This window comes from Pholis gunnellus, assembly GCF_910591455.1.
Source record: "Pholis gunnellus genome assembly, chromosome: 11".
NCBI lineage: Eukaryota > Metazoa > Chordata > Actinopteri > Perciformes > Pholidae > Pholis > Pholis gunnellus.
Window position 1 is genome coordinate 2,453,204 of NC_136538.1, and position 12,931 is coordinate 2,466,134.

The 12,931-nt window shown below is 43.4% G+C and overlaps 1 protein-coding gene across 2 annotated transcripts in view; it reads left to right on the forward strand.

Moving 5' to 3' along the window:
• Window positions 1–9,306, forward strand: part of ndst2a (N-deacetylase/N-sulfotransferase (heparan glucosaminyl) 2a) — a 35,444-nt gene extending 26,138 nt beyond the window's left edge. For both annotated transcript variants that reach the window (XM_079168911.1, XM_079168912.1), the window contains exons 11-15: window positions 8–182; window positions 832–1,002; window positions 3,366–3,475; window positions 3,951–4,053; window positions 7,325–9,306. In XM_079168911.1, coding sequence (XP_079025037.1) covers window positions 8–182; window positions 832–1,002; window positions 3,366–3,475; window positions 3,951–4,053; window positions 7,325–7,450 — 685 coding nt within the window. In that variant the 3' untranslated portion in view covers window positions 7,451–9,306. The remainder of the gene's footprint in view (window positions 1–7; window positions 183–831; window positions 1,003–3,365; window positions 3,476–3,950; window positions 4,054–7,324) is intronic.
• Window positions 9,307–12,931: the final 3,625 nt, after the last annotated feature.

Below are 12,931 nucleotides of genomic sequence, written 5' to 3' on the forward strand. Positions count from 1 at the left end.
TCCTCAGGTACATGGACTTCTTCCCATTCCCTTCCAATGTCAGCACAGATTTCATGTTTGAAAAGAGCGCCAACTACTTTGACACCGAGGCGGCGCCTAAGAGAGCTGCTGCCCTGCTCCCCAGAGCCAAAGTCCTGGCAGTGCTCATCAACCCGTCTGACAGGGCTTACTCCTGGTACCAGGTGAGAACCATCACACTAGGCTTCGGGCTCATTTCTCCACATGTTTAGGATGTTTCTATATACTGTGCATCTTGACGGTTAGATTTAACCTGTTGATGCGTTCGATCATTAAAGTAAACTCTTCTGAATTTGGAGAGAACACAGCGTGTATAGGTTGCATTATAGAGGACCTTCATTTTGTCCACATCAGAATGTCCTGACTGTCTCTGAGTGACACTCTGGGGTGCTCTGCATGGTCTTTATTTTGAAGTCTCAGTGACAGGAAGTTTCTCAGTGACACTCTGAGAGGTGTACTGTCACTTTGAAATCTTTGGAAATGTGCTCTTTTGTATTTAGTTTGGCTAACTATTCACACAATTGGAATTTAATTATTAAACATTATCATTCTTTTGATTTATTATTTAAAATGTATTCATTTTGTTCTATTATTATTGACAGACTTTGCTTTTGTTTTGAAGCAACAATACATGGAGTGTACTCTATATATGGCCCAGCCCTTCATCACACACATACAGTGCTGTGATCAAAGGTGTGTGTGTGTGTGTGTGTGTGTGTGTGTGTGTGTGTGTGTGTGTGTGTGTGTGTGTGTGTGTGTGTGTGTGTGTGTGTGTGTGTGTGTGTGTGTGTGTGTGTGTGTTAATGACCACAGCACCAGAGGGCCCACCAGGACCCTGCAGCGCTCAACAACACTTTCCATGCTGTGGTGACAGCAGGCCCCTCTGGCCCCAGGGACCTGCTGGCCCTCCAGAGACGCTGCCTTCATCCGGGGGCCTACGCTCCTCACCTGGAGCGCTGGTTGCAACACTACCAGCCCAGCCAGGTACGTGGGCATCATGGTCCAGCCTACCACTGTAACAGTCAACAGCTGCTTCCTATTTACATAATGGTAGAATATTAGTAATGCTTCATAGAGCATGTTTATGCTCATTTGAAGTCCTTTGTGGAAGATTTCCGTGCTGAATGAAGATGCTTTTTATCAATATAATACTTCTATAATATCAGTTTGGTTTCACTAATGGTCACATCTGCATAACAAAACATCAAACTCAACATCTGCTCAGCATGTTCCTGGTGAAGACTTGCTGATAACATTGGTGGTGATGTGACCATTTTAATTCAACTTACAGTAAGTTAATAAAGTTTCAATGTACTTCACAACATGAACCACAGCGATAAAACATCTGCAAACTGATTATAACAAGTCATTTCATAATATGTATGGACCATCCTTCTGAGACGTCTCGAAGCAGGAAAAGCCTAAAAATGTGAAGTCGTCATCCAGCTCCCATTAGATCAGTCTGTGCTTTCACACGTTTAGACTTCAGGGCTTATTGTGACAACTGACTACCTCTTTGAAGAGCTGAAGTATGCAGCAGTCGCTTCAAGTTAACGACACGAAGAGCATCACATTGCTTCGACATCTCAAACCTGCACTGAACTCTGTTGCCCCCTACTGTCCAGTTATAGATAGATATATTATAGGGTGGGAGTTCTGAGGTATTCTAATGGGTTGTGTTGCTAAAGAAAACCGAACAAAGCGACCTGTCCTATAGTCTGCTGTGCATTGTGTTACTGCTCTGCTGATGGCAGTAACCCTGCAAAACGTGCAACATTCATTTACCAAGGGAAGATTTGTTGAGCACAAATGATCAAATTAGTCTCTTATTCATATTTTTAAAAATTGCGTATGCCATAACTTGCCATATGCAATTGACCCCTATGCCAGTGGTTCCCAAACTGGGGGGCGCAGTGGTACTACAGGGGGGCGCGGCTTCATCACCAACACACACACACACACACACACACACACACACACACACACAATAAACAATAAAACAATATAAAATAAAATAATAACAAATACAATTGCAAACAAGTTGTAAAGATCGGGCACTATATCATATGGTTGCATCTAAGAAATAAAAGAGCGACACAGACACAGCGACACAGAAAGTGATAAGAAGGAAGCGATGTACCTAGATGGACAGATGTGTGACTGGTATAAAGTGCAAATCAGATGGCAAGTCTGTTACAGCTGTAACAGGCGACGTGACCACCACAACAACGGCACAAAAACAGGTAAAAGTAAGAAAATGTAACGAGGTGTATCTGTCCCTGGGCTTTACAAGCACTATGGTCGGCCAAGAAGAGAGACCCCAGTGTGTTGTGTGTCTTAAAATACGGGCGGCAGACAGTATGAAGCCCACTACATTGAAAAGACACTTGGAAACCCAATGTGAACAAGCAACTTGACTTTTTCAAAAAGAAATTGGAAAACTGTCATGCCCAGCAGAGTGACTTTGTGAAAGCTGCATCTGTCCCTGTGAAAGCACAACTCACTGTTAAATGTGGGGAAATATACGTTGTTTGCATTTAAAAGAAATTAAGTTCATTTTATTTACAAATGAATATGTCGGAATGCAATTTACATGTAGGAATATGAATGTGATCTGTGCAGAGAAAGCACTGAGTAACTTGCACATCTTGTCTTTGATCATTATTCTATATGTAGGATTTTCTTTTCTTGCACACTACTTCAGTTTGAAAAACCCGTTAAAAGGGGGAATGTAAGTTTTTGCACTGTTCCTAACTTCAATTTAACATTTGAAGTTATTTCTACTTGAAAATATATTCAAGAATGTAATGCAATTAATATGTGTGCACTACTTGAAAGCAATCTAAAGTCCAATCTGACAAACTGAACAATAAACTGTGAAGTGGAAAAGTGAAGTGATATGTACTTATTTCAGAAAGAAAAACAAATATTTTATAGAGTTTATATATTATAATGCAATGAATTCAAAACAAAGAAGGTTTGGGGTGGGTGGGGTCGGGTGCGGTGGGGGGGCTTACAGTGTTCCTATATCATCAAAGGGGGGCTTGACAGAAAAGCCCTATGCAGTCAGAACAATGTGATCTGCTTGCAGGATTCTTGAGGTAATCAAATTAGTAAATATAAACTAAGTATAATATAGTAACCCTCTCAAGTGTACTGATATTTTCTTACAGCCCTACTATATAGTAATGATGCGATCAGGGGATTATGATGTCAGTGGTCAGCTGATGCCTCTCTATCCCGTGTTGCTGTTAGATGGCTGTTTGTCTGAGTAGTTCCTTCTCACATGTAAATCTCATGCACCCCTGTGGAGACGGTCCTGGATGACGCTGCTCTGTGTGTTGTAGTTGCACATCGTGGACGGGGCCCTGCTGCGGTCCAACCCGGCTCTGATGATGGAGGGAATCCAGAGATTCCTCGGTGTCACTCCCATCTTCAACTACACCCAGGCTCTAATGTTTGTCACACACACACACACACACACACACACACACACACACACACACACACACACACACACACACACACACACAATGTGTTTCCTTAAAGGAACACATCAACATTTAGTTTGAAAGCTAGATAATACGTATTTTTTTATTTTTAGGTTTTAATGTGATTTTCTGTAGTGGTGTCCCTTATGTAATCAAATCCAAACATTCAAGTGTATTGTGTACACACACACACACATATATATATATATATATATATATATATATATATATATATATATATATATTAGTCATTTGGACTGTGACACAATTTCTTTTTTTTTTTTTTTTTGCCTCTACACGACTCCAGTGGATTTGACATGAAGTAAGTCAATATGTGGTTGAGGTGTAGATTTTCATCTACAAACGCAAATGGAGTCGACCTTTAACCGAGAGATGTACCACATGTGAAAGGTGTTCAATGAACATACTATGTGTCTGCAGGTACGATGACGGCAAAGGATTCTGGTGTCAGCGGGTGGAAGGAGGTCGAGCCAAGTGTCTGGGGAAGAGTAAAGGCAGGAAATACCCAGAGATGAGTCCTGAGGTACATTTCACCTCGCTTCACTACACTTATTCCATATGCCCATAGAAACAAACAGCAGCGGAAGAATACACATCTGGTGTTCTACTGTAGCATCCTCTGTTTGAGTTAACGTTTGTTGTGACCAGCTGTTCTATTTCATCCTTACTGACCGCCAGAGGCAGTGCTTACCACTGGATATCTTCTGTCTCGCGCAGGTCGAGTCTTTATATCAACAAAGTCACCTGTGACCTCGGATGACCCCTGTCGTCTATAGGTTCCGGTGTCATCCTGAGATCAATCCTTTTTCATCTTCTCGCTACGCAGGTTAGCTACCATGGTAGCATAAGCTTAAACAAAGATGTCTACGATCAAGACATATTGGAGCTTGTCGCTGTAGCCTTGTGCCCACCGGTCGGAGTTGCGGATCTCTCGCCCTCCAAAGGCTGCGACAAGCTGTCCCTCTTAGGAGGTAACTGCGTGTTTCGCCGTTAGGACCATCGAGCACCGGACTGGTGGACGCCCCTATCATCGGTCATTCACCAGTCTGATAAGGGCCACCTAAATCGTAAAGACAGCAATCGGTGAAATCGATTAACATATTTTTCTATAACAGCTCTAGTTAATCGAGTGGCGTGCTAACGAGAGCGTAGAATATATGCTCTCAGCCCGCCCTTCACAGTGAGCAGAGTGTCCTCGCTCAGGCTAACTTGGTGAGATGCTAGTTAGACTAGATCGACATTGACAGTGTCCACTGATTTTGTAACATTACGGCTATCACAGTTAGCAGAGTGTCCTCGCTCAGGCTAACTGGTGGGACACCACCAGTTACAGCGACTGTCCTAGTGAAGAGAATGTCCATCACTCCCCTTTTTTGGCCTGTTTCCACAGTGGCAGAGTGCTCAGGCTAACTGGTGGGGCACCAATAACTACAGCGACTGTCCAAGTGAAGAGTGTCCTTGCTCACTCTATCCCCATGGAGGGAGAGTGCATATCTGGCAAACGGTGTCCCCATGGGCTTGGTTCCATTCCGCCGGGAGATTGTCACAACAGATGCCTGCCTCTCAAGGCGGGGTGCAGTGTGGCAGAACAGGACTGCTTGGGGGCAGTTGTCTGCTCAAGACCGCATGGGTATGTCAATGTTCTAGAGCAGGGGTGCCCAATACGTCGATCGCGATCGACCGGTCGATCGCGGAGGTAGTGCCGGTAGATTGCATGCCATTCAAAATAAATGTGATGTCCTCATGGCATTTGCCACTTGATTGACGTACAGTGCAGCCAGTGTGAGATCCCGTCTTTTCTAACACACGAGTCACCACGTATGCGCGATCAACAACGTGAGCTACTGCAAAATTCCGCGAGCTAATTAGTTAACCTTCCAATGTATTTCTACTAAAGAAGCTAAAGCTGCAGCGCTATGATTTGGGGAACTTCCAAAACCTCGCGTCAGAGCTGGAGACACAACGGAAGGCGTCTGTCGGAGTGTCTGTCAGAGTTTGACAAACGCTTTCAAGACTTTGCTTTACTCGAGCCAGTCGCTACATTTATGTGCTGCAAATTTCAGGAAGATATTGAGGTTGATTCACTCGCATTAAAAATGGCAACGCTGTCAGGACAGTTTTAGTAACCAAACATGAGGAAATGTGCCACCTTCTTCACTGCATTATTCGGCTCTACTTATTTATGTGAGTCAGCCTTTTCCCACATGAAGAATATTAAGTCCAAATATCGTTCTACCATGACTGATGATCATAGAAGTCTGCTTGAGGCTGGCTACCAGCAGCTACTGTCCGTAATATTTAAACCTGGTTGATTCCATTCAGTGCAAGTCATCAGAGTAAAAATGTACAGAATTGTAGGTAGATCATTTTGACTCGGTCATTTCAAAAGTAGCTCGCAAGCCGAAAAAGTGTGGACACCCCTGTTCTAGAGCTAGCGCTCAAACACTTGGCATCCCAATCCCTGCCGCCTTCAATTATGGGTCTGGCCGCGGGAGGGCCCGACCAGATGCTGAGTGGCTGCATAGAACCAGTCAGACTGACTATTCTGAATGCCAGGGCGCGATCTACCCGTCTGCTGTACGAAAACGGGTGGAAGCTGTTTTCTGACTGCGGTTTAGAACAAGGTCCCAGTACAGTGCCCCGTGCCTGCTGTACTTGAGTTTCTACAGTCCCTCCTAGATAAGGGCCGGTCTCCCTCTACCCTTGGAGTATACTTGGCTGCTATTTCGGGGCAGCATACTAAGGTCGACAATGACACAGGAGAGAGCCACAGACTGGTGTCCCTCTCCCTAAAAAGGGGCTCTGCGATTGCTTCCCCCGAAGGCCCCTGCATGGGACCTATCCTTGGCACTGGATACCCTATGCTTGCCTCCTTTTAAACCCCTGGCACAGGTGGAGCCGAGATGGCTATCGGCCAAAACGTTTTTTCTCTTTGCCGTCACTTCAGCTCAACGTGGGGGCGAGCTGCATGCCCTGTCGGTGAATGAATCCTGTCTGAGGTGGAACTCGGATGGCTTGGGTGTCACTTCGTGGCCTAATGCAGCGTTTCTCCCAAAGGTGCTGACACACTCGCATATCAACCAGCCTATCCAGCTCGTGCAGTTTGACCCCCCCCCCCCCCCAACAGGAGAGGAGAGGTCAAGGCTGCTGCGCTCAGCCATCCGGGATGAAGGGCCACTCCACCAAGAGTGTCTCCACGTCATGGGCGGCCCTGAGAGGTGTCCCTGTGGAAGATATATGTGCTGCGGCCTCATGGGCATCACCGAGCATTTTCACCAAACACTACAAAGTTAACGTTGCCACCCCTCACCCACTGGGGAGGGTTCTTTGGCCAATTTCCTCTGCCGCTATACGAGGTAGTTACTGTGATTCCTCGTGACTCTGTTGATATAAGTCATCCAGTGTTAAGCACTGCCTCTAGTGGTCATCCAGGATTCATAGAACCGTAGTTATATTCATAACTTTCATTTTAGAAGATGACTGAGCCTTATTAAAAATGAAAATATAGCTGCTTTTAAAAGTTTACATCTTCAATAGGAACCAGTGGGCGTGTTGCTGAGAACCACAGGCAGGGAAGGGGTTGTGTTTACAATGAGAATAATATTGAATAACGCCAGAGAATAAAGATTGGAGAACCTCACAGTTAAATAATGGAGGAAGCAGAATATCACTGTAACTTCAAATTCTGCATGTTCTGTAAATGTTCTTCTGATCTCTGACTTTTCCCAATCTCTTTTTGTGTGTGTGTGTGTGTGTGTGTGTGTGTGTGTGTTTGTGTGTGGACACGCACGTAGTCACGTGCCTTTCTGGCTGAGCACTACCGTGAGCACAACATGGAGCTGCTGCGTCTGCTGAACCGACTTGGCCATGCACTGCCGTCCTGGCTCCGCCAAGAACTCCAGAGCACGAGCTGGAGCTGAGGCCACACCCCCTCACTCACACAGACGGACAAACGCACCACAGAAGAAGCCAGGACCAGAGTCTGGATGAGCCCGCACTTGGCTCTGGATTAAACTGGACTAGGTGATCTGGAATCAACAGGAGCAAAAGAGCTGATGTTACTGGGGCTCCTGTTCAACATGAGATCTTCCTCAAAGTGTTGGTCACTGTTTGAAAAGGATCCCAGCTGACTCTCCATGCAACCCCTGATCTGTTGCCAACCTCCTGCCAACATGTCCGCACTGGGCAGCCCTCAGCCTCAGTCACTGTGTGTTGGATGGGTGGGGGGGGCAGCAGCTGACACTGAACGCATCAGTTGGTTGTGGATCCAGAGGACTGGGTGACCAGCAGGTTTGGGGCATAAATGTGAGGCGAGAGAGCGTGCTGATGTGGAGTGTATGAGTGGACACAGGACAAACACGCACACGTCTCATCTCCACAAGATTGATTGTAAAGCATTTTCAAAAGCAGTTGTCTTTGTTAGGTTGAGGGGCAGCTGGGTAACAAAATGTCCATCAGCCTGAAGAAGACTGTTCAAAGAGCCAGTCCACATCCTGGTCCACACACACACACACACACACACACACACACACACACACACACACACACACACACACATACATGTGTACCTGCAGTCGTTTCCTAGTCAGTTGACTGCGGTGACGGACACTTTATAAAGGTTTAGATGACAGGTTGTGTAAATATCATGTGTTGGAGGTATGTGACTGGAGGCCAGGTGTGGTCCAGGCTCCGCCCATCACCAACATCCTGTCAGTGAGCAGCAGGTAAAGAGGCTTTGTGAATGATGACACATTTTTTAAGATCGCTAGCTTTTAACCTCCATAGCGTAGTATTCTTTTTAAAATATACCATCCATGTTGGAACCATGCTGCTGAGCAAAGCTTGTGTTGTAGTACTGGATTTTTAGTCTTCATACTTCTGGACCAGAACATGAAAGGTCTTCACTGCTCTTTATGAAGTAATACAACGAACTAATTTAGTAATGAATGGGTTTGGTTTTACTGGCTGTCCAGGGTCCATGTAAACAGTGAGCTGTGGTTCCGATTTCATCGTCCTGACAACAGCTGCTGAGGCTCATGGGTACTGTAGTATGAAGAGCACACAGTTGAAATAACTACAACTATTAGCATGGTTTAAGTTTCCAAGAGACTTGAGTGTCATTATTATTAAATAAAAATGGTCCATAGAAAACCTCCAAATTGTAAACTATAAAGTTTGAGGCTGCTGAGATGTTCTGATACTCTTCCTGTCTGGTAAATAAGCCAATCTTTCAAACTCCAGTCGGTGTTCAGAGTCTCCAGGCTGAGAAGACCAACAATGACAAAGCTCCTCCAGAACCACAGAGACCTCATACAACTAACTCCACAGACCGACCCTGACTAACTAGTTCTGGAGATGAATAATACAGAGTGAACTTAACCAACCTGGACTATGGGAGCAGTAGGACTTGGTCTTTTTTTAATTTATTTTGTCATCAATCACAACGTGTTTAAGTTAGTTGGCAGCTGCACAGGAAACCTGACGTGATGTGGTCTTGAGGAAGTCCTGGACCAGAGCTGTTCAGACCTACTGTGGGTTTGTGAGATGCTGATAGGGGGACAAGTACCTCGGCCAGTAAGGGAGAAGAAAACCTGTCGGATATCTCCTGGGAAAGCAACACGCACACACACACACTCACACTTTTACACTCTTGTCTCCATCCGAGGACAAGAGGTCAGAGGTCGGGGCCGGTATGGAGACAAATCAGAAGCTGCTGTATTGTTTTGTATAAATGTCAAAAAGGCCAACACTGTATCGTCTCTAATAAACACAGAGAGGTTGGACTCCAAGGCTGACACGTCTTTTCTTACCTCACTCACCTTCATGTTACTGATGTGCAGGGTTGGGTAGTAACGTTATCAAGATTAAGTGATCAGATTACCAAAAACAGTAACTAGAATCAACTCATTACATTTGAAAAACGTGCATTCAGATTAAAATCTCATTGTCTTTGGAAGCTGAGTATTCTGAGCATCTGTCCATGTCCAGTGCTTGGTCCTGAGTGGAAGGGACAGGAGGCATCAGAGGATATTTTATATATTATGGAAGTTTGTGCTAGACTCCTGAAATTTTGCATGTGTAGTCCTGGCTATCCATGGCAGCTTTGTGTCAAGTTTGGTGGCTCTAGCTTATTCTTTTGGTATTGCTGTCATAGACTCCCATTGCCTGGGGCTGGGGGCGTGGCCTCGCTGGGGGCGTGGCTTCGACCCCTCGCCCCCTTACGGCTGGCTTACGAAAATTACGTCACAAAACATAGCCGTGTTGGGTATCCCAGGATGCGCAAAATTCTCATCTTTGGGTTAGGTTTGGGTGGGGTCGTGACCTCCTGGTGAAGGTCACGGGGAGCACGGGCACAAGGGGAGCATTAATCTAAAAGATCTCAGTGTTCTTCCATTTGGAGCATAGATTTTGCTAAAAGTCCCCCATGATAAACAACCTACTAAAAGAATAAAAGAATAAAAAAAATTAAAATAAATAAATTATTAAAAAAAGGGGGGTTTTAAAAACAGAGCATCAGAGCAGACGCAAGCCGGGCAACGGGAGTAGACTCTTAAAAGAAAACCCAGGATCTCCAAAGTCCGCCCCCCGGTGGAGGTTCCTATAAAAGACAGACAAACTAAAGGCACCGTCCAACAAATTAATACAGTGTTTCCTTTATAAATATATTAATAAAACAATGATATAAATGAATAAATTAAATAACAAGGTATAAAAGATAAATACACATAGTGTATATATATACACACATGCACACCACATTTAAAACTTAAAGATAAGTGCTTTTTAAAAAAGGGAGTTATATAAATAAAACAACGAGATGAGGAAACACTGGGTTAAGAGGAATAGTTAAAATGGACGGTCCTTTATTTAAAATATTTTCCGTCTGCGTGCGAGAATTAAGAAATATAGTTAAATATATGGCAACACTGCCACCGTGTATGTCTAAAAGAATGAATAAATAAATAAAGGAATATAAATTAATTAAAACATGCAAATATATATTTAATAAGAACATGCAAAAATTTAAAAACACACAATGTTTGATAAAATATTATATACAATAAAATTATTAATTTAATAAATAATTAAAATAAATATTAAAAAATTATAATTTAAATATTAAATATTTCATATGACTACACGGTGGAGGGGTACCTAAAAAAGTTGGGGGGAAAAAAAACAGACAAAAATAGACAAAACTCGCACAGCAGACGGGATTGCTGATAAAAAGACCAGTGCGGGTGGGACCATGGAGATCCGGAAATGGTTTGTTTACTAAAAGAGGTTTAAAAACCTGGTTAAAAAATGGACACACTGTTAGTATTTTTCATTTAGTCCTTCAGGTTCTATTGTTCTTAGTCTGTGCATCCATTTCCTCTCCGCTGCTCGCCGCTGCGCCACACTCCAATGTCTGTTGCTCTCAAGGCCAACACTTTGGACATTGTGTGAGCCATGGAGTTTAAAATGTGTGTACAGGACGCTCGTGCCATTACCACTATTGATCATATAAATGTGTTGTTTGATTCTGAGGTGTAACTCGTTGCCCGTCTCCCCCACGTACAGTTTGTGGCAGGCCCCGCACCTGACAGCGTAGACTGCGTTTGTAGCCGTAGGCTGCAGGGTCTGCCCCAGATTAAAACCAATCCTCGCATGAGGGTTAAAAACATGGGGGAGACGAATAAAACCGATCTCCGAACCTCGAAGCGCCTCCTTCCTGGTCCTCTCTTTATTGAGATCTGTGTGGACCAGGATATCTTTTAAGTTTTTATTCCTACGGAAGGCGGAGATCATCCGGCACCCACTCAGGGAGGCACAGTCCTCCCTCGTCCCCTGAAAACTGTTTCTGAGTCTCTTTAAAAAGTTCTGCGTACAGTCTGAGAATGTTAAAATTAAGGGGACAAGGGATAGGTCGGACGACTGCACCGGGGTGTTGTTGTTGTTAAAGGTGCCGGTGACCTCCGCCTTGGTGCTTCTGAGGAAGCGCTTCGAGTAACCAGGTTTATGGCTAGAAAAGAGGATATTTTGAAAGTTTGTGTTAGACTCCTGAAATTTCCTGAAACGTCTTTTCAGAGCATACAAAAGTTAAACTGCACTTCTAGGCAGTAAAGTACTAAAAGCACCAGATATGCATGGAAATGACATGAAACTATGAATTCAGCTGTCCTGATCGACTTTATTTAAGAAAATCTTTGAAACTTTGTTTACTTTCACAAAATCCACTTTTGGCCTCCTCTCAGCCTGAAACGTCTTTTGAGGGCATAAAAAAATGAAAAATGCATCTTTAGGCAGTAAGGTGCTGAAAACAGCAGATATTGATGAAAATGTCATGAAACTGTGAAATACACAGTCCTGAGGCACTTTTTTGAAGAAAATCTTTAAAACTATGTATACTTTCACAAAATCCACGTTTGGCTTCCTCTCAGCCTGAAACGTGTTTTAAGAGCATAAAAAATGAAAACTGCATCTTTAGGCTGTAAATTGCTGAAAACAGCAGATATTGATGAAAATGTCATGAAACTGTGAAATACACAGTCCTGAGGCACTTTTTTGAAGAAAATCTTTGAAACTATGTATACTTTCACAAAATCCACTTTTGGCCTTCTTTTAGCCTGAAACGTCTTTTAAGGGCATAAAAAATGAAAACTGCATCTTTAGGCAGTAAGGTGCTGAAAACAGCAGATATTGATGAAAATGTCATGAAACTGTGAAATACACAGTCCTGAGGCACTTTTTTGAAGAGAATCTTTGAAACTATGTATACTTTCACAAAATCCACTTTTGGCCTTCTCTTGGCCTGAAACGTCTTTTGAGGGCATAAAAAATGAAAACTGCATCTTTAGGCAGTAAGGTGCTGAAAACAGCAGATATTGATGAAAATGTCATGAAACTGTGAAATACACTGTCCTGAGGCACTTTTTTGAAGAAAATCTTTAAAACTATGTATACATTCACAAAATCCACGTTTGGCTTCCTCTCAGCCTGAAACGTGTTTTAAGAGCATAAAAAATGAAAACTGCATCTTTAGGCAGTAAATTGCTGAAAACAGCAGATATTGATGAAAATGTCATGAAACTGTGAAATACACAGTCCTGAGGCACTTTTTTGAAGAAAATCTTTGAAACTATGTATACTTTCACAAAATCCACTTTTGGCCTTCTTTTAGCCTGAAACGTCTTTTGAGGGCATAAAAAATGAAAACTGCATCTTTAGGCAGTAAGGTGCTGAAAACAGCAGATATTGATGAAAATGTCATGAAACTGTGAAATACACAGTCCTGAGGCACTTTTTTGAAGAAAATCTTTGAAACTATGTATACTTTCACAAAATCCACTTTTGGCCTTCTTTTAGCCTGAAACGTCTTTTGAGGGCATAAAAAATGAAAACTGCATCTTTAGGCAGTA